This window comes from Camponotus vicinus, unplaced genomic scaffold, assembly GCF_025532165.1.
Source record: "Camponotus vicinus isolate PSW18456_S1 unplaced genomic scaffold, iyCamVici1.0 SCAF_11, whole genome shotgun sequence".
Lineage (NCBI taxonomy): Eukaryota > Metazoa > Arthropoda > Insecta > Hymenoptera > Formicidae > Camponotus > Camponotus vicinus.
The window spans coordinates 8666186-8687715 of record NW_028141947.1 but is presented as its reverse complement, the minus strand read 5'-3'; the positions used below and the strand labels follow the sequence as shown (position 1 = coordinate 8687715).

The 21530-nt window shown below is 36.2% G+C and overlaps 2 protein-coding genes and 1 long non-coding RNA gene across 5 annotated transcripts in view; 2 read left to right on the top strand and 1 right to left on the bottom strand.

Annotated features, from left to right (window-relative positions):
- Nucleotides 1–2346, top strand: part of LOC145961737 (uncharacterized) — a 76041-nt gene extending 73695 nt beyond the window's left edge. For all 3 annotated transcript variants that reach the window (XM_083082193.1, XM_083082195.1, XM_083082194.1), the window contains exon 11: nucleotides 241–2346. In XM_083082193.1, coding sequence (XP_082938319.1) covers nucleotides 241–437 — 197 coding nt within the window. In that variant the 3' untranslated portion in view covers nucleotides 438–2346. The remainder of the gene's footprint in view (nucleotides 1–240) is intronic.
- Nucleotides 1–10684, bottom strand: part of LOC145961740 (uncharacterized) — a 96901-nt gene extending 86217 nt beyond the window's left edge. The window contains exons 1-3 of the long non-coding RNA XR_014435695.1: nucleotides 9995–10684; nucleotides 9549–9643; nucleotides 9140–9330 (exon numbers count right to left, since the gene is read on the bottom strand). This is a non-coding gene — a long non-coding RNA (uncharacterized LOC145961740). The remainder of the gene's footprint in view (nucleotides 1–9139; nucleotides 9331–9548; nucleotides 9644–9994) is intronic.
- The window catches only part of LOC145961738 (uncharacterized), a 68956-nt gene continuing 57292 nt past the window's right edge, over nucleotides 9867–21530 (top strand). The window contains exons 1-2 of the mRNA XM_083082196.1: nucleotides 9867–11299; nucleotides 11369–12880. Coding sequence (XP_082938322.1) covers nucleotides 11443–12880 — 1438 coding nt within the window. The 5' untranslated portion in view covers nucleotides 9867–11299; nucleotides 11369–11442. The remainder of the gene's footprint in view (nucleotides 11300–11368; nucleotides 12881–21530) is intronic.

Below are 21530 nucleotides of genomic sequence, written 5' to 3'. Positions count from 1 at the left end.
TGTCCTTTTAGATTAAAGATTCATGATTATAAAATGAAAAAAATTATATCTATATTCATATTTTATAAAATATAATTATAATTCATAATTATATTTCTTTTTCTTTAATAATTAATTTCTTTAATAATTAATAATTAATTTCTTTAATAAATAATTATTTCTTTAATAATTAATTAATTTTTTAAATAATTAATATTTAATTTCTTAAATAATTTCTTAAATAATTTGTATTTTTTATAGGACTTAGCGAATCTACGACCGAGAGAGTGTGCTTGAGATCTTCTGTGGCCAGTACAATAGTGGGGGTCGGCTGCGGATTCTTTTGCATCATGGCCGGCACGATACTGGTCATGTGCTCGCGAATGCGACGACACGCGCGAGAAAAATTATTGTCGGACAGCATAAGTTACATGACGCATAAGGGGCGGATCAATTAAAAGCAGCGCTAGCGCGCGCGGAGAAGCCTGTTTCTTCTCTCCTTCGTCTGGTCGGCGATATCCTCGCATCTCTCTCGCATCTCTCGGAGTTGTCCAGAAGAGAATGCTCTGCCGATAAGATAGAAATGCGTAACGTGTCGTTAAGATAGAGAATTATCGATATAAATGACTGAGCTATCGATAAACTGAGATTGGCTGATAAAAGGTATAATCAGGTGACGCGATGAATGATAAATTAATTTCTCACAAATCGAAAGAGTAGCAAATTTGTAAAAATTTTAGAAGGGTTTCGTGTACTACTTTGTACTTATTAACTTCTTAAGGTAAGCGTGGGATTGATATAGTGCGAAGTGCCTTACATATATTGATAGTCGTTGATAATTCAGACTCCCATGGATATAATAGGTCTCACCGATCCTTCGTGCGCGAATGCTTTTTATATATAAATAATAATATTCGCTGCTAATACTCTCGCTTCTCTCTTACTTATCGGAATGTTAATCGATATTCATTCGTCGATTGATGTTTTGTATCGCGAATGAAATATTCGTAGCGAGTTATCGCTCGTCGATTAATAGAATTTAGCCGTCGATATATTGCCACGATCTCGGTGCCGAATGTGCGATCAATGAAATAAGACTTCGATTGTTGCATCACCGTACAATTGTTTATTCGTAATTTAATGCACTGCCGAACGATTTGATGTTTTTTTTTTCCTATTGCTTATCTCGATCTCGCAGGCGGCATGTTTTGAGATCAAGACGAACGTAATGTAAGTAACGACGCTTAATTGCCGTTAATAAGATTCACTACTTATATGTTTATCTATGTGGCATTATTCACCATATTCAGGAACGTGAAAATTGATCATATGTCTCGTTAATAGTTGGTTCGATCATTCAATAATACAATTAAAACGATAAAATAAATAAAAGATTGTATTTTTCTTAAAAATTAATAAAGTAAAAAAATGTGTATATATAAGCATAAGATATCAAACTAATATCAATCAAATATCAACGAATTAAACATATAATGAAAGAATTGTAAAAAAATTTGTGAAATGAACAAAATCTACTTTATATTAATATAAATATGTTTGTAAAGAAAGTCACCTGGGCACAGTGTTTATATAATGAATAGATATAGATATTTTTGCGATTTTTTCAAATATTAATATAATTAAGAGAAATAACGTTGTTACATGAGAAATATAGTCATTTCATGATTTTTAAAAATCAAACAATTTCATGCCATCGCTGTTAATCATTATATTTAATCTGACACAAGCAAAAATTAAATTATCCCCTTGAATCGCATCGTTCCTGAATGTTCGTAAATAATGTATTAAGATTTAATTGAATATCATTATATAACAAACGAAAAATATACCTAGTTTATACTTATACACACACGATATACATAACATATCGAACGTGCGAACCTTCGATAATACGAAGAAAAAGAAAGAACCAAGAAAATTACACGGAATCGCATATCGGGTGTACGGCCAGCGAGGATTAAATAATATTTTACGAAACTACATAAATGAATAAGGCGAGCCAAATAGTCGTAGCCAATTCAGAGAGCTCATCAGAGGATTCTCTCGTCTTAATATTTATTCAGAAATTCGCTCAACTCGCCATGTAATTTTTTCCATCGTGTAAAATATTAACTTCCCCTCCTGGTTGTTTCCCTCTACACGCACATTTTTTACAATCTAATCTTAAAGCATCTTTTCATTGCTCCACATTGATCCCAATCCCTGCCTCTCCCTTCCGTCTTTCGAGCGCCAAGCCAAGTATATCAGGACACAACTACTCGATTAATTATCTGTAAATATAGTCTTATATCGTAACTCATAATATTTATGACTAAGCTCGAGTGTATCAAGGTTTCCAATAAATAATAGAAGAAGATTTTGTGTTCTCTTTAACATGTGTTCTGTCGTTCATACTTCATACAAGTGTATTTTAATGATATTTTTTAAATATCATCTGCTTTTAATAGTGATTATCACGATATTAATAAATTAAAGCGAGTTTAGAAATTTACATCTTAAAATTAATCCAAAAAATTTAATGATCTATATATTTCTTTTATAATTTATTTTACACATTTTATAGATACTTTTGTTATATATTGGATATATTAATTTTTCATAAATTAATATATATTAATTTTTTATAAATGTTATTTTGTTTAACTAATAATTTGTTTCGATTTAAATCACGCATTTATCGTCTGTATATGATATCCCTTTAAGAAGTTTCTTTCAATTACTATAATGTATCCTATCATTCGCGAAAAAATCTAGAACCAACGCGACGAAAGCAGAAATCTACCTGCCTGATCTTGAAAAATTGGAAATGTTACGGGGCATAATGATCCCGAAACGCAACAAATCGTGTTTCCCAAACAGCGTCATTCATCTTACGAGATGGATCCGACCAAAATGCCGGTCGATCCTCGCAAATAGGATGCTTCTCGATGAAAAGTGAAAACTCTACGCAATATCTCATCCGAAACGTGACCGTCATTTATCGTTTGATCCCTCGATAACGAAAGAAAAACGCGCCAATCACCGAATGATCGGATCTCGGATTCATCCGATAAGAGAAGAATATTATAGGAAAACGGCTTCCGCGTTAATCATTTACAACAATTTAATTGACGATTATTAACGGGTCAGTTCAGAATATTTATAGAAAGTTGAAGACTTAGGATACTGTTCGATAAGAAAGATAAGTAAGACATTGGGAGACATTGTAATATTTTTAAGATACATTTTGAGACACATTTTGATAGAAGACGCCGGGATTAAATGCATTTTATACGCACAATAAATTATAATATATAAAATGATATAAATAATATATTTTATTATTATATAATATAATTTTTTTACTAATTAAAAGATTAATATTATTATAACAAATGCGCTTTCTCGATAAAAATATTTGTGATACATGAGATAAAGTATCTTTAATAAATGATATAATTTGATTTTACCCAACATTATTGAAAAATGATTTTGTTGTAATGGAACAATCATCTCTTCGTTTTAGATAAATCCGATTAGCTATATGTATGAAGCAAATCTCACAATGTCTCCTAATTTTTTCCGAAAAAGAGGCGTTCCCAACTTTGGACCTTATTGCGTAGCAAAAGGGCAATCAGCTGCAGTAACGAACTGTCTCGCCCGCCTACCATGCGGTAATTAATCAAGCCACAATAAATTAATTGCCGCTCCGGCAAGAATTAATTGCCATCCCAGCAATAATTATGGCTAACGCAGAAATAATTATCGTGCATCCCGGTGGAGCGTTGATCCTCGCCCGACGATAGTCCGCTCGTAATTCGATACATACGTATATCATATACAATCGATCGTTCTCCGTGCGCGCGCTTTTGTATAAATCCAATTTAATTTCAATAAAATATAATCTTTCATATAAAAAATGCAAATTCTGAAACCAGATGAATTTCAATAAAATGAACGTTATTTTGTGAAGACTGTAAAGACGTTCCAGCAGATTACGTCAAAAAATATGTTAAATTTATTGTGACAATAATTCATAAAATCTCAATCGTCATTTCGCGAAACTATATTTCAAGAAAAAAAATATTTTATAAAAATTTTAGAAAAAAAAATATTTTATAGCTAATCTAAAGACGTGAAAAGTGGATCAATATTGAGATTAAAAATCTGAAATGCTTATATGCACTTATATGTACCCAAATCGAAATTTTCCTCTTACTTTCGACCTCAATATAATATATTCAATCTAATATATTTAATTTAATATTTTAAACACAGTCAGATCACTTTCTTTCAAAATTAAATTTAAATTATTTAATAGTTTTACCTAAAATTCTTCTTTTAAATTTAAGTAAGAAATTATTTACTGCCTCTTTGAAATATAAAGTAGAAATTCAACACAATACAATTTTTATAAACATAAAATCTGTCAAAATCCTTCAGAGATCATAAACGTAAAAAATAGAGGGTAAAAATAGGAGCAAAATTTCGACTCGGACAGGTAAGTTGTAAAAAAATGCAAACGGAAGTTTTAATCAGACATTGTTCATTCAAAAAAGGTATATATGTATACAAAAAAAGAGAAAGAAAATTAGAACCACTAACGTGACAAGAAAAATGAAGAAAACTAATATCAAAATAAAATCTCAGACTAATAAATATTCGATTATCGGAGATACTCGATTTATTTAGACGATGCCTAAAGATGGACTTTCGCGATCAACACAATACACCCTCCCGATCTATTTCACTTACGGCGAGATGCGCGTACGAAGGGTCCAGCACATAACGTATCCGTTTACTTAACACGCCATCGTATGCGTAATCCCTTACGTGAGCTCGAAACATACCCCGCTATGTATATACATTCACCTAATAAAGTACAAGTGTGGAGTACCGAGATAGCGCTCGGCGGAAGTTACGTTCGGCCGCAATCGTTCTCCGGGCCACGTCGTACCCAGTTTCTCGTATTATCTTGAAGCAAGATTCTGTTAAAAGAGACCGGTGATGTACGATCGTATGACTGTAAATTGACGCGCTTTCTCGCGAAAATAAAATGAAACGAAATCTTCGTAAAACGAAGCAGAATTTGATGAAATGTCGACTTTTTCTAACCAGTAAATAATTATTTCATCCTCACTTTATAAATGTAATATATAAAATAGACATCAAATATATTGATTACTATAAGTTTTTTTTATATATCTTTCTATACAACATAAATAACTCTTTTACTTATCTCGAAATTTTCATTTTTGACGCAGACTTTTGTACCAAGATTTTAATCGTTGATTGCAGCAATATTCCGAACGACTCAAAAAATTTGACAAAAATGTCATCGGTCCCAGGCTATATCCTATCATCCTTTAATCTAGAAAGTGCTTTATCTCAGCTATACAATGCGATTGATTAAATGATATCGCTTCCAATATCGAATCGCTTCGTTGACCGTAGCTGTCTGTGTTTCTCGTTGCAGGCCATAAATAAGATTGTCGGGCGTTCGCCAGACCGCAGAGGATACCCCACCGTCAGATAAGTCTGATAGATGCACCTCAGTGATTTCCTTCGCGAATATAACTCGGACCTTCTCGCGTGATCCCACGAAATTTAGCGCCTGCGGCGCGGTACATTATTGCGATCCCGGGGCAATTTGCAACACCGGCCTTATTTAACACCGCGAATGACGAATTTGCCGGACGGTTCTTCGCCGAGGAGAAGTTTCCTAATAATGAGCGACGTGCGTCCAACGAATCTGATAAAGACTCCATTGTGGACTCCACCTGTAATTTATCTTTGCGACGCGAGGCGCGAGCAATAATGTTCGTTATTGCAATTCTCTGTATCTGCCTTATCAAACGACGGGCAATTTGTCCATCGCGTTTCTATCTAAATGTCCAATTAATAATAATTTAATTACATTACGCTGTTCTCTCCGACTCAACTGTCAAGCGGATCGGATTAATGATTTGTAAGGTTTAATTCTCCATAATTTATGTGCGAAGGGAAGTTAATTAAGAAAGAATTCTATCTATAGATCAGAGAGCAAAGTGTTGCTTCAATTAATTGCGTAAGCAGCAAACCTCTCTTATTTTTATGAATATAATTCGCATATCCATAATCTAAAATGTTCACGAGGTTCAAACGAAACGAAAAATAATTTCTCGCTGGAACAATAGGCGCATTTTGTTACGCGTTACAAAATTGGAAAGTTTAGCATATTACATAAACTATGATAGAAAGCAATAGGAGACAGCTCTTCAAATAACCGATCTAGTGTCTTCCCTGTTTTTTATGGCAGACCTCTTATCAAATCCAAATTGGCGCTTTCTTTGCCATGCTAATGCAGCTCGATACTCGAGAAATCAATATGTACTCATAGTTGCAGGGACGCAGCCTCTGGTTGCAGCAGCTCTGAGTATTTTTCAAGTTGAGGTCCTTTTATTTCAGATATATTCCTTTTGTTTAATTTAAAAAACTAAAAATAAAGAATTAATAAAGAATATTATATAAAATAGGTATCAATAATTTTATCTTTCATAAAAAATTGAAAACGAAAATAGAATTTAACAAGTTAAAAAATATCCATTTAAAGTTTTTTTTAGATGAAAATATCGATTGTTTTTCGATTTGATACATTAAGAGGTTACTTTTCGAACAAACTAAATGTAAATTAATCGTAAATCAAAGCGAACAAAAAGATTAAGCGACATTCTATGACGGTACGACTCTAAGAAATGCAATTCTGAATGTCACGAAAGGAATTTCAGTTTGCCGTACACTTGGCACGAATGCGTCATAAATCACATTAAAAAGAATTTCCCAGAATTAATATGCATCACTAACTGTGCACAGTATAAATTATTATATCATTAAGCAAATCCATCAACACGTACTGCAAATAACACATTCACCACAATTAAAATAAAGTCTGAGATCGAGATAAAAAACAGCAGCGCAAAATTAATCAATTCGGCAAATTAAGATGTAAATTATGCAAATTAATTCAATTCTATGAAAGATATGCAGCGTGTTACGCGGCGCTAGATTTATCATTGCAAAAAACTAATAAATGTAATAAATTGTATTATAAATAGTGAAATATAAAAAAATCTGTTTAATAATCTAATTAATATATTCATCAATTCATTTAAGCAACTTTAACGCAACAATCTTTATCATGAATAAGCATTTTTAACAATTAAACATAAAATTTTATATACATCTTTAATTTTATATGATAAAAATCATTACAATATAAATTTCTTCATATTCTTTTAATAAAAAAAATTGATCAATTGTGACAATGTATTATTTGCAACACGCAGAAAAAACTTAAGATGATAAATATATCAAGTTTCAAAGTATTGTGAGAATATTACATTTTTTTAAATGTCAATAATTAATTGAGCGAGATAAGAATGGCAAATTGGAGCAGAAATCGAAAAGCTTTCCGCTCCAAGGATATCGAAATCGATTCGCATGTATAATATATCCGCCCCTGGAAAGGATGCATCACCTCGTAACACAAGAGCGAGCTGCATCCTCTCGACGAATGAGAGTAGCCGCTTACGAATTAGCGTGCGCGCGGTACAAGTCTCGGCTAACTTGCAGGGTGTATCCTAAGCGAAGAAGGCCTTAGGGATACTAACGAGCGCGCGTGGACGCTCGTTAAGGCGGGAATGTGCAGGGCACCCCGTGTTAACGAAATTTACGAAGGCGGCCGGCTGTAACGAGTTCGAGGCTCGAGTACATGTTGCGAGGATACCGTCGAAACTCCTTAATCCCGCGATCGCGCTTGTTAAATGGCGCATTTTTTTTTCTACCATCACATGCGGCACATACGCATCGACAAAACTACCACGTTCGCATTTTTGACCTTGCTTCAATATCCTTTTTCATTAATTTTATCTGAATTACGCGTTCCCTCGATCCTCGTCCAACGATGGTACGTCATTAAATGGTCGTATGTTCCTCGAAAATTGCAACAGAGAGAATGAAATATCACTACGAAGCACGAACAAAGTAGATGCAGACACACCAAGTGCATATCATACATGTAAGTCATCTTTAAAAATAATTCATGTACACGTTGTGCGAGAAAAGTGCAAATTTTATTTGGAATCTCATTAGCTCACAATTTGGAATGTTTTAACGAGGGAAAGAAAAACAAAGCGAAGCGAACACGTCTTGTTTCGTGACGAAACTAGCCGCGATTTCATTCTAGCAAATAACGGTGTAATATGTACCGGGAATAAATATAATTGGCTGGCAAGAATTTATAAACTTTGCGAGGGTATCTTGCCTCTCTCACTCGCTTCTCTGGCAAATGTCGGATTTATGTTCAAGTTTATGAGGTGTTAACGTGTCGTTGACAATACGTCATTACGCTGAGTCTTCTTGATGGCCGAGTCGGTTTCGCGGTAAATTTCTATTTAAGCGTCACTCGAAAAGCGCACACATACATCGAAATGTAAAGCCGCAAACGATAAGCGACAGTATCCTCGGTTACAGGAATCGAAATGGAAGCAAAAGAGCGTTCCAGAAAGTGCGTCTGCGAATAATAATTGGAGTTCATCGACAAAAGCAAATTCATTTGAACCGGTCTTAGCCCCAGCATATTTCATTGTGCATATAAATGTATATATATCTTAATAAAGTATTTAGATTCATATAAACATACTCTTATATTTTTTTTATATATTATAGATAAGTATTTCTTTCAATGTAATAAAATTATAGAAATATTACTTTCAATATAATAAAGTTATATATATATGATTTCAATATTTTTAAAACATTGTATATGCATAATTATATCGAAAGATTTTTAAATAATGGCGCATAAATTTTTTGAATAATTAATCAAATTAGATTTTATAATTTTATCATTATCTTCTACATGATAAAATTATAAAATCTAATTTGATTAATTATCCAAAAAGTTTATACGCCATCATTTAAAAAAATTTTTGATATAATTATGTATATGTTAAAAATATTGAAATCTAATTACGCACATAAGACGGTTTCTTTATCCTTAAAATGATTATTCTTCCGATGTACGCAAAATCGAAATATATAAATGTATAAGCTAATTATTTTTTTATTTTTTCATTCTTTTCGTAAAAAGATTAACTATATAATGAGCTTTAATAATTACTCTGAAATTGTCCAGTTGACCGAACTTCTCGCCGTTTGTGAAAAATGATTCGCCATCTTGCCGAAGGAGAGAAAAGGCATCAATAGATCAATGATAATTAGTAATTCCATCGCTGCCGATGATTCTCTTGCTTCGTCTGCTTTGAACTTCAATGTCACACGAGTTGCTCTCCCGTTATATAATGATTTTCCCTGTAATTACGAGAAAATCTTAACGACATAAACTCGAATTTATGATTCGCATAATTTCTAGCTGTGACGTCATCGCAGGTAAAAATTCAATCGATAAAAATCGTCATACAATCTCGAATTAATAAGCGTTGGATAAAAGTAGATAAGCGAAAGATAACGTGAAAGTATAAATTAATAAAGCAAATCCAACGAAATATTAAAAATATAAAGATGCTCACCCTAAACGGAGAATAAATTTATCGATGATCAAACGACCGCTACCAAATAACCGAATGTAGACGCCGATTAATTTGCAGAATGACCAACAGCAAAACTAAAAAATATCTAGATTAGATGCATTTAGTGGAGAAGAATCGCTTAGTATTAATCGAACGTGATTGGCTCTCAAGTAATTTGTCTTGTAAACTATCTCGACGTTGATTTGTCGGTGTTAGAAATGAGAGCCAATCACGTTCAATCGCTATTAAGCGGTTTTTTCGGTAATTGTACGACTGGAAATTTTGATATTGGTCATCCTGCAAGTCGATCAACCATGCAGTTTGAACGTCGACGGTGAAAATGGACGCGAGTCGAGTGTTATATACGTGCGGCTAAACGTTGGATCGCATATGAAAGGATAAAGGAATCGGGAAGAGCGCGCGAAAACGTAGAAAGCGAAACATACGGGAGCGACGAGAGAGGCAATTCCGGCGAACCGAAACAAACAACGGTGAAGATAAAAGGCGGGAGGGACAGACGCCGACGAAACGAAACGAGCCGACGCGACACAGGCCGGCGGATCACCCTACGTAGGTACGATACGCAGGACTCGTGGACGAGAAGCATGCGGAGTACGCGCCGCGCGACGGAATAAAGGCCGAGAGAGAGGGAGAGAACGGCTGTTTCCCCGATAGACCCTGCGTTACCCGGCCGATGTCGCGACCGGGGGAATCGAGGGAGCGAGAGGAGCGAGTAAGAGAGAGAGATCGAGGCTCGAGAAGGGTGACGTTGGCCGCGGAAGTGGAACGCGGCGAGGCCGACCAATCGGGCGAGCCCGTCGCGACGTCGCCTCGCGGGAGGGGGGCGAGCGGAGGCGTTCCAGCGCGCGAGTTGGCGCGGCGGCCGCCAGATGGCGCGACCGTCTCCCGTCCGCGTCCCACCGGGATCGCCGTCCGGAAAGGCGTACGCGTCTACGCCCAGTAACGCCCATCGCTGGTTCTCCCGCCGCTTCCTCGCCGCAGACGTTCCGCGGCAACCAACTGGACAAGCAGGCCCGGTCCGGTTTCACGACGTCGCACAACGACTCCGTCGAAACCCGCGTCTATACTCCCAGCATCGCGGAGGACTCCACGTTTTCACTCACACGAAGAGCGCCACTGACGTTCCTCCTCTTCGTCGCGTCCGGTGGTACTGTCGCTGTCGCGTCGAGGATCGCGGTGATCTTTTACGCGACTTTCGAGAAACGTTGAATCGTCGATCGAGGACTCTAAAGTATGTGAGAGTGCATCGTATCGAGATAATATAGCGGGGACTTTGAAAGGATACGCTCCTTGCGCGGGCTCGCTCGATTGTCGTTTAAATACAGGGATACCAACTGAAGATTATCCGTGCCACAGATGAGTATCGAATCCGGATTCGAGGTACTTTGTGGTGTGACATTGTCAGAGAGTCGACGGGAAAAAATAAACCGAGGATGAAAGCGGGATAAAGTATGGATAACTGCTTGTAAGTAGCCTGCCAGCTGTCCGTCGGAATGAAGAGTGAGGTTATGGTTTAGCCGGTGACAGACGCTGATGTAACCGTCGGAAGTGTGATACCGCGAAAGAGAATTTGTTAAGCGGAAGAATAATCTTAGGATTGTTATGTCATGTCATCTTACTCATTCATCATGTATGTTAAAAAGAAGTCGTGAAGCTCGCACAGGTAGTGACTAAGACACAAATCTGAGGATGACGTCGTTCGTCGATGCTAGACAGAATACTTCCGTAAGGTAAATTGTTTAAAATGATATTAAACATCGAGGAAATAGTACAATCAGTTTAAAGAAATGTCTTCTTAGGAAGGAGAAGGCATCATGAAGACACGGCCTACGAAAGTTTCATCGTGATCGAATCGAGGGAACTGGGTCTGTCAATGAGCGAGGTGGGTGTCTTCTCTCAGAAAAAAATGTCGAGTACATCCCCGGCGCCACCGATGGATCTGGACACCGGGTCGGAATCGGAGACTAGATCGAATCACCTGATCTCGCGGCTGGATCAGGATCCGGAGGATGCGGAGAAACGTGATCGAGCGCGGAGAACGGAGTGCAGCAACGCGGACAGCGACTGCGAGAGCGACACGAGCGAGGTATTGAGCGTAGGCAGTGAACCCACGCCGACCAGCGTGGTCGGGATGCGTGTATGCGGGACTATGAGGTACCACGACCAGGAATCCGCGAGTTCCGGTCGCGGCGAGTTCCGGGACGAGGAAAACATGAGAACGTCGGAGACACCGTCGCCGGCCAGCTCCACCAGCTGCCACGACCTGTATTATCAGCGTGCGTCCGGTAATCACGTGTCGGCACCGAGTCCGCCCGGTTACAGTCAGCCACCGTCATCTCCTACGGCGTCTTCCGTCAGATCCCCAGCTTCCTCTTCGGCCACCGCCTCGTCGCCAGGTCGGCCGGAGGCTATTCAAGAGGCTATCGTACCCAGGTACCAATCTGGTCATCAGCAACATCTATTTTCCCGATACTCTTCCAGAGAATCTGAGATCTCCGATTATCCACCTCGGGTCCAGCACAATATTGGTCACGAGATCATTTATCCTACCGTGGAGAGGTTGCACCGTACGCACGTAAGCGTATCATTGGTAACGAGACTCTCGTTGTCACCGCCGTCGGCTATGACGGTCGCCGGACTCCAGGCGACAACACCTGGCGTTCTTCATCCCGCCGCCTGTAGAGATCCACGGGAGACTGCTACGTTGATGCCGCATCACAGCCAGCATCTGCACCATCCCAATCCTCACACGCATCTACAACAAGGCTCGCAGGTGCAGCACGTGCCGGCGAATCCAGTGCACCAGCATCGACTCTCGGTCAACAAGCTCCTGCAGCGAGACCAGGGAAGTCCGGTATCGCCAACCGGCACCAGGGAGGAGAACGGAAGAACTGCGGCTGCGAATGGTGTGCCAAACAGTATCGGCAACAACGGCAACCATCATCACAACAATCACAACAACAATAACAATCTGCAACATCAGGCGGGCCTGAAGTTTAGCATAGACAATATCTTGAAGGGAGACTTTGGCAGGAGAATCACGGATCCGATCTCCCTGAAAAAGTCTCGACCTAAAAAAGTGTCCTCGAGGCCGATCGATTTGACGAAGGACTTCCTGGAATCGTCCTCCGACGCGTCCGAGAGGAGCAACTCGGAGCCGACGACGACGACGACGACCAACGCATCCCCCACCGGAATTTCGACCGAAAACACGACGTCCAAAGCGACCGGATCTACCGGGACCGATCCTGGGAAGATGTTGTGGCCTGCGTGGGTCTATTGCACCAGATACTCGGATCGGCCTTCCTCTGGTGAGTTATCGATGTCATTATTTAATGCGATACTTTATTGAATTACGCAGTCATCTAGAGAGCGTGACAGTAATTCATTTCGCGATGTTTTCGTTGATGAGTTATTTAAAAAAATTTGTTTATCGAGATGTGCTAAAACGTGATGAAATCTTCGGCAATCGCTCGTGTGACGCGTCGCAAGCTTTCATTTATCACTATAACATACGATTTACATCGTTGTGTCGAAATACGACAGATTCGCGTTATAATCTCATAAAAATTTCAAAAATATTTTGTATAGGTTTTGTCTTCATATTAATGTGCACGAATATAAAAACAAAATGTGTATAAAATAATACGATATTAATCAACACAAGCTATATATTCCCAAAACATAAGAGTTCAAATAAAATAGAATGATTGTTTACCTACATAAGAGTTCTCTAAAACGCAATTTCACGAGAAATAGCTTAATTTAATATTCAAAGATTACACACAGAACGTTGATTTATATTGTTGTGTTGAAAATGACGCGTTACAATCTCATAAAAATTCCGAAAATATTTTGTATAGGTCTTCATATTAATGTGAGCAAATATAAAAGTAAAAAATGTGTATAAAATAATACGATATTAATCAACACAAGCTATATTCCCAAAACATAAGAGTTCAAATAAGATAGAATGATTGTTTACCTACATAAGAGTTCTCTAAAACGCAATTTCACGAGAAATAGCTTAATTTAATATTCAAAGATTACACACAGAACGTTGATTTATATTGTTGTGTTGAATATGACGCGTTACAATCTCATAAAAATTCCGAAAATATTTTGTATAGGTTTTCATATTAATGTGAACAAATATAAAAGCAAAAAATGTGTATAAAATAATACGATATTAATCAACACAAGCTATATATTCCCAAAACATAAGAGTTCAAATAAGATAGAATGATTGTTTGCCTACATAAGAGTTTTCTAAAACGCAATTTCACGAGAAATAGCTTAATTTAATATTCAAAGATTACACACAGAACGTTGATTTATATTGTTGTGTTGAATATGACGCGTTACAATCTCATAAAAATTCCGAAAATATTTTGTATAGATCTTCATATTAATGTGAGCAAATATAAAAGCAAAAAATGTGTATAAAATAATACGATATTAATCAACACAAGCTATATTCCCAAAACATAAGAGTTCAAATAAGATAGAATGATTGTTTGCCTACATAAGAGTTCTCTAAAACGCAATTCCACGAGAAATAGCATAATTTAATATTCAAAGATTATACAGAACGTTGATTTATATTGTGTTGAATACGACAGATCCACGTTACAATTTCATAAAAATTCCAAAAATATTTTTGTATAGGTTTTCATATTAATGTGAACAAATATAATAGCAAAAAAATAATAATACGACATTAATTAACACAAGTCATATATTCCCAAAACGTAAATGTTCAAATGAAATAGAATGATTGTTTGTTACATAAGAGTTCTCTATAACTTTCTCAGAAATAGTGTAATTTAATATTCGAAGATTATATTATACGGAATATACGCGTTTCAAAAAATGACGAAACAAGCATTCATTGTTGGAGTGTGAGAGATTGCCCAATACTCGCGGATAGAATCTCTCATTAGGAGCTAGTATAATGGCTTCAGGTATCAGAATGTATATAAATTTCTTAGTCAGAGAAGAAATATTTAAACTGCGAGAGAAAGAGAGAAAAAGTGTTTCTCGCTATTGTACGAGAGAATGTTTGTTACAAACGGCTGCAATTTACTACTGTCACGATTTGTGTATAATACGCGCTCACATTCGCGGAATCGGTTGTCACGATTTTTAAATAATAATTAATTAAGCGAAACATATGGTGCGCGCGCACACATACACGTTCGTTGCAGCACTTGTGTGTGCTTTGGTAGGTGAATGGTATACAACTGTTTAAATATGTAAACATATTTGGAAGAACGCGTTCGGAGGGAGAAAGAGAAAGAGAGAGAGCGAATAATCTCGTAATTTATAGCGGAATACGCGGTTTCTCAGAGTAGTATACGTGTATAATAAATGATTTAAGATCTCTTTTATCGATTTCATCACGTTTAATTGATATATACATATAGGATAACGCACATTTATCAGCAAAACATATGACTTGCCGCCACGGAAAAAGTAAAAATACACACAATATGACACGTGGACAATTTGGTTACCTGTTTATGCGAAACTCATTTTGAACGAGTCACAATGTATTACAGCATCTTAAATTATTGACCGGACAGTTAATTATCATCTGCTCTTCGAAAGAAGTATGTCGGCATTATCGCCGCGTTTTTGCACCTTTCGTGCAGATAGATGGTCCTTTCAAGTGACACAGGAAAACGTGTAATTACTTTACTTCCCGGCCGAGTGCCGGTTGATGAATGATAGAAAACGTTTCTTCGTGTCATTCATATCTGATATACGCTTATTGTCAGGAAACAATAGTTAAGCAGTCGGAGAAATAGCCGCTCTCTGCCTCATAAATCAAGCGCAGCCATTTCTCATCTGGTAACGCAAGTAACAATTTTCTAGGCGGATCTCCAAGACTTGTGTTATTGTGCAAAAATTAGATCGATAAATTTATATAATTGAAATTCATTTATCTCTCTCTTTACGTTATAGTTTATACAGCCTTCGCGTTCTATTACATTATAATGTACAGCTTATAAATCTCAAAAAAAAAATATAAATTATTATACATATATCTTTATATATTCTCTCTACTAGAACGCGATTACAATTTTACAGTAATATATTTATTTCTGTATCCTGTAATTAATGTGCTGTACGTGACGACATCTTTTTAAGTGAAAACCGCTCTCACGTTACATCTCCTCATCGCGCGCGAACTTGATAATCGTAATGTATCGCCATTATGTCAGATCCGTTCATTATACCAAACACCGTGACGAATAGATAAATGCTCTCGCCTGGAGAGATATTATTGGATCACCTTTTGCTATTATGTCTTTACAACGCGTAATTCCGCGACAGGTAGATAAGAGGCGCATATACACGAGTAGTTAAGACGACGACTATAAAATCTAATTACCGTAATTGCGCGTGTTACTCTCATGCGGCGGCTCATTGATATCACGGGTATTCTTTTTCGCGCGTTTGCGTGCGTTAACATCCAGCGATATAATCGCGACAATTTCTACATATATATTTACATTTATAGCGTCGAGAAAAAAGGGAGATGAACGAATCTAATCGGCGAATATTGCTAACCCGACGCATTTTATGAGACTTTCGTGCTCGTAGTAATTAAAATACGGCAAAGTTCCTCTCCCATTATTGGCTACTTTGCCGAAGAATATAATTACAGTACGATAAAGTATTTTCTCGTTACGAGCCTCGTAAACACATTGCGCGCTGCAATTTTCCTGTAAAGTATAATAATATAAATATCAAGCGCGTGTAAAAATTATTAGGCGCATTTTACAAGTATTTTCTTATGCAATAAACCGTGAAATGTGTTACATGAGTCGACAATTTTTAAATTGTTAAAATAATTAATCACTATACATTTTAAAATTTGTATTTGTATTTATATTTATATTTATATTTGTATTTATATTTGTATTTATATTTATATTTATATTTGTATTTATATTTGTATTTATATTTATAATTATAATTATAATTATATTTATAATTTTAAATTAATTAAAAAATAAAATTTAGTAAAAATAATTTATTCATTTATAAAAAAGAGATTTAAAAAATATACTTAATTTTTTTATTATTTGCAGTTCACACAAGGAATAAAAATTGTTTACAAATCACAGATAATTATTTAAAGACAATTGTATCTAATGAAATATTACCAGCCTTTGTCGCGAAGACAGCAGCTTGAATAAGAAAAGAGACAGAGAGGATACAATCAACATCGGCTATTACCATTCTAGAGCAAAATTGCATCGCGTAATCGTAACGTGGGAAAGTGTGCGACGGCGATCGATCAAGCGGCGCGTTTACGCTTATCGTTTGTCCCGTCAAAAAGGGGGACGAGGTCCGTAATAATAAAAGTTCCGCGCTCCAGAATATTGCATAGTTACATCCATAATACGTCATCGCGATCGACGATATATCGAAGCGCTATCGAAAAAGCGCGAAGCGCAATAAAAGCCGGCGGTATCGCGCGTTAAAATCCATTTGCGGAAAGTTATGGCTAATTAATTTCGGGATGTGCAACGTCGTGTGCACGAGCCGATTTCCCGTTAACGAGGCTCGAATTGATGTCACATCGGGAAAGGACATTCGTCACGAACGCGTGGGTGGCACTTTGAAAAATTACGCGGAATGTTTTATATTTGCCGATGGATATATTGACGTACGAACTCATTAAACTCGTTGCCTCGATCGCGCGATTTCACCAATAGCGATGCAATGAAGAATCGCCGCGTAATTAACATTCGATGGACATTGATATTTTATTGTATAATTTATATATAAGCATAGATAATATTTGATTGAAGCTTAAAAGAGCGCCGAATGTCTCGCGAATTGTTTGAAAAATGATTCTATTTCGCTCTAAAGAAAGACGAGCGATTCGATAATATCTGTCATTATTAATTGGCGAATAGAATTGGGACTGCGTTACGTAATTAAGGGAGCGATTGATTCGATAAAGAGCACATTATGCGTACATATCGAGCCTTAACGAAATGTTGGCGGCGAAATAAAGAGGCATTAATTCGCGGACCTGGTTCCCGTAGCTTCGTTCGCCCCTCTCTCTTTCTCTCATGGCCGATCGATCGAATGGGACGGCTGATATATATGTACATACGTTATACAATTGGCATACGTACAGCCAGGCGTGCTTGCTCCGTATCGGGCGGTCTCGCGGGATCCATCGATCTCTTGTTAGGGTTAAATCGAAGGTGTCTCTCGTTCTCCGCGGCTGAACACGATAACAAACCAAGCCTAGAAGCACGCGTGGATCGCACACGACGGCCCTGGAGGCAGTTACAAAACCTATGAATGGCTTCCGTTCGTTCCAGATATCGTAAAATGTATTTTCTGATAAAATTACGCCGTTTTCGTTTCATGTATACTCCTACTTGCTTGTCGCGTGCAACAAATGGCGCTATTACTTACTTGTACATCTTAGATCTCAGGTAGTATCAAATCAATGTGCTCGATACGAGGACGAGTTGAAAATCTGCATATCATGGCAAAGGAATTCATTCTATCGGTTCTAAGAAATTGGATAAATATATTCGTTGACATTTCGTTTTATCTGAAAATTCAACAGTATTAAATATTCCATATTTAATCCGAAATTGATAATAATTATTAATTATCTCTGCTCGGTTCTTATACACCTGAAAATAAAAATTATTATTATTACAGTAATTTAAATCAAGTATATGCATATATTTAAAAAACGTGAGTTATATATAATATATATTTATTTTTAGAAATTAAAAATTTAAACTCACATATTATGATAAGATATCTATAAAAGTTCTCATCAATTTATTTATAAAATTAAAGAAAATCTTTCTCTTTTTCTTTCGGTTTAAAGAGATTTGCGCAATAAAAGAAATATATCTTTATCACTGGGGAACACGAAAAGTTGTGATCATGTCGACATTATCATTATCTACATAGAGATAATCGTCCGTCAATTTCGCGTCTGTTAATTATGTAACAACCGCGGGGTAGCTTCCGTTCCATTGGGCAGCAGCAACAGCGAAAAAGCAATGTCTCGAAGGCATCAAAAACGAGTCTTACGAGTCTTCATTTTATCATCCGAATGAAATCCCGCTTAACGACCTATTAATGACTTCGGTAATTATCATTCTTGTCTGCGATATTATCGTCTGCGGTTCATCGCGCGGATTAAACTTTTTCTCGGCCGCATAAATAAGCATAGGAAATTAGATCTTGGCTGAAAGAAGGGTGATAGGAAAAGAGTATTTAAAAGTTGTTTAATACGTTTAATACTTCTTTATTCAAAGGACTCCGCGGAATCCTTATGGAGAATGGCTTTCGGTCAAATGTTTCGAAACTTTGCAAAAAAATAGTTCTTAACATGTAGATTAAAAGTGTCCATGGGCATGAAGCTCTAAAAATTCGAGATTTTCAGCTACAGCCATCCAAAGTGGTAGATTTTTGAATTTCTGCAGCATATTCCGAAGTTCGGCAACAGTAGCTTATCTTAGTTGGGTGAGGTTTTACAAAAAAGTAGTAAATACAAATAAATACTACAAAGTAGTAAATACAGTTTTGTAGAAACAAAAAAAGCAAAAAAAAGCAAAAAAAAACAAAAAAAGTAACTCTGCCATTGACAGTTCCAAGCCTGTATTTAAAAAGAGGAGGATAAAATAACAAATACATGTATATATTTTCAATCTGTCACACACACACACACACACACAATTAAGGCAGTCTACTTAGCACAAAAAATCATAAATCAAATAGTCTTGATAATTCTCATGCTTCCTACATGCCTATGTTTCTTAAACTTTGAGGACTTATAACTTTCACTTTCCCCAACGTAAAAAGCTTTTCATAGGGTGTTTTGGAAAGCTCTCGACCGCAACTATACAAATATGCAATCAAAAAAGTGCGAAGCTCTGGCCCAAAAATCAACCTTATTGGTTCAAACTCCTTCAAAAATCTACCACTTTGGATGGCTGTAGCTGAAAATCTTGAATTTTTAGAGCTTCATGCCCATGGACACTTTTAATCTACATGTTGAGAACTATCTTTTTGCAAAGTTTCGAAACATTTGACCGAAAGCCATTTTCCATAAGGATTCCGCGGGGTCCTTTATATTGATATAAAGTTGCGAATATATAATGGCGCAATGAAATGTGATAAAACGAAGAAATACACAATTAAGAAAAAAAATTGTATACAAATTAATAATTACTAGATACTATGATAAAAAAGATAATCGACATAACTGATTGATAATTAAATAAAATGTATTGGTATAAATTATTATCTAGAAAGGAATTAAAATATGTTTCAAGAAGCCGCAGGTTAATCTTTTACTTGAATAATTTTATCATTTTAATAAAGCTTGTATCATTTAACCTAAAAGCGTCAATCAAAAATAGTTTTATTTGAAACTTACAATTCTTTTAACACACATCTTTTCTTCTTAGAAATATCACACAGTTGATATTTGTGTGTCACTGTCTTGTTTTTCTAACATTCACGTGTCATCGACTCACCTTGTCCCCGTGGAATTAATTAATAGCTAAGTCAATATTAGTCAACCCATATTTCGACCCCATATAACGTTATGAAGAAGAATCTTCTCGACGTTTAAATTAATTTATGTCTTTACGTTTAAATTATTTATTATATATTAAATTAATATCCATCGACTTATGGGTGTAACTTGGCACGAAGCGGGCTCTTACACAGTCGGAAGCAACTTTTTCGCTATCCGGGTCCCATTCATTGATTAATAAGAGATCCAGGATGATCTTTTTCCGATATGGAATGCGTGCGAATTTAATCAGATAGAAAGAAATAGAAAATATATAATCGATCATAACGAAAGACATTTGCAATATTGGCAATCATTCGCTTTATCAAGGCATTTGCTTGATATTACAATTTAGCTCGTTAACGTGAAAATTTGTGAAATAAATTGTGGCAATAGAAAATAATTTACAGTAGCTGTACAAAGAGATGCACGTTATTGGTAATCTTTCATGGGTTTCAAGGCATTTGATTAACCATACTCAAACGATGTTCACGGTAATAAATTAACAGCTAATAAGTAATTAAAAAGCCATGTCGATATGGGAAAATGATGAGCGTGCGGTATCGCGCGACACGATAACGGTACCGGAGCCAATACATTATCGAGATGTAGTGTCGATGGAATGAGCACCGAGAGGCGCGTCGCTAAAGTGTCTTTAATTAGAAATTGTTTACGCCAGATGTGCAGCCTCGTCGTTACACACCGGGATAATCTCCGACGGTTAATAAACGGCAGAAAGAACGTACACCGAGTCCGCTAATGAGCCCCCGGATTGACGGACAGGCGGCCCATAGGTGTAATGCGAGGCACACGCGGCCGATTACGCGTTTAGAAATTGAGTTCGCCGCTAATCGGTATCTAGGGAGATATCAAGAACCTATCAGTGAAAGGAAATCGAAACGCGTACTCATCGCGAGATTTGATTCTGATCCATGAATTATACTCCTGGACAAAATTAATTTTTTTTCACATTTTCTTTAAAAGTTGACATTTATTTGTAACGAAAAATTTTAAAGAAAAAGTGGAAAAAGAATTATGCGTTAATTTTGTCCAGGAGTATATATTTATACATGTGTTCTTAATCGAATTATGTTTTTTTGTAATATTTCTGACTTATTAATTAATTAATTATTTATTATTAATTATTAATTATTTATTATTAATAATTTATTTATTATTAACAAATAATAATTAATATATATAATAATTAATATTATATAATTTATTTATTTTATTATTATTTTATTATATTATTAAATTTATATAATTTATTTATTTTATTATTATTTTATAACCGATGTGTTAATTTTGAAAACCCAAAAAATCTTTTAGCTAATTAAAAAACATTTTTATTTTTACTTATGTACTTCGATTCATATGGA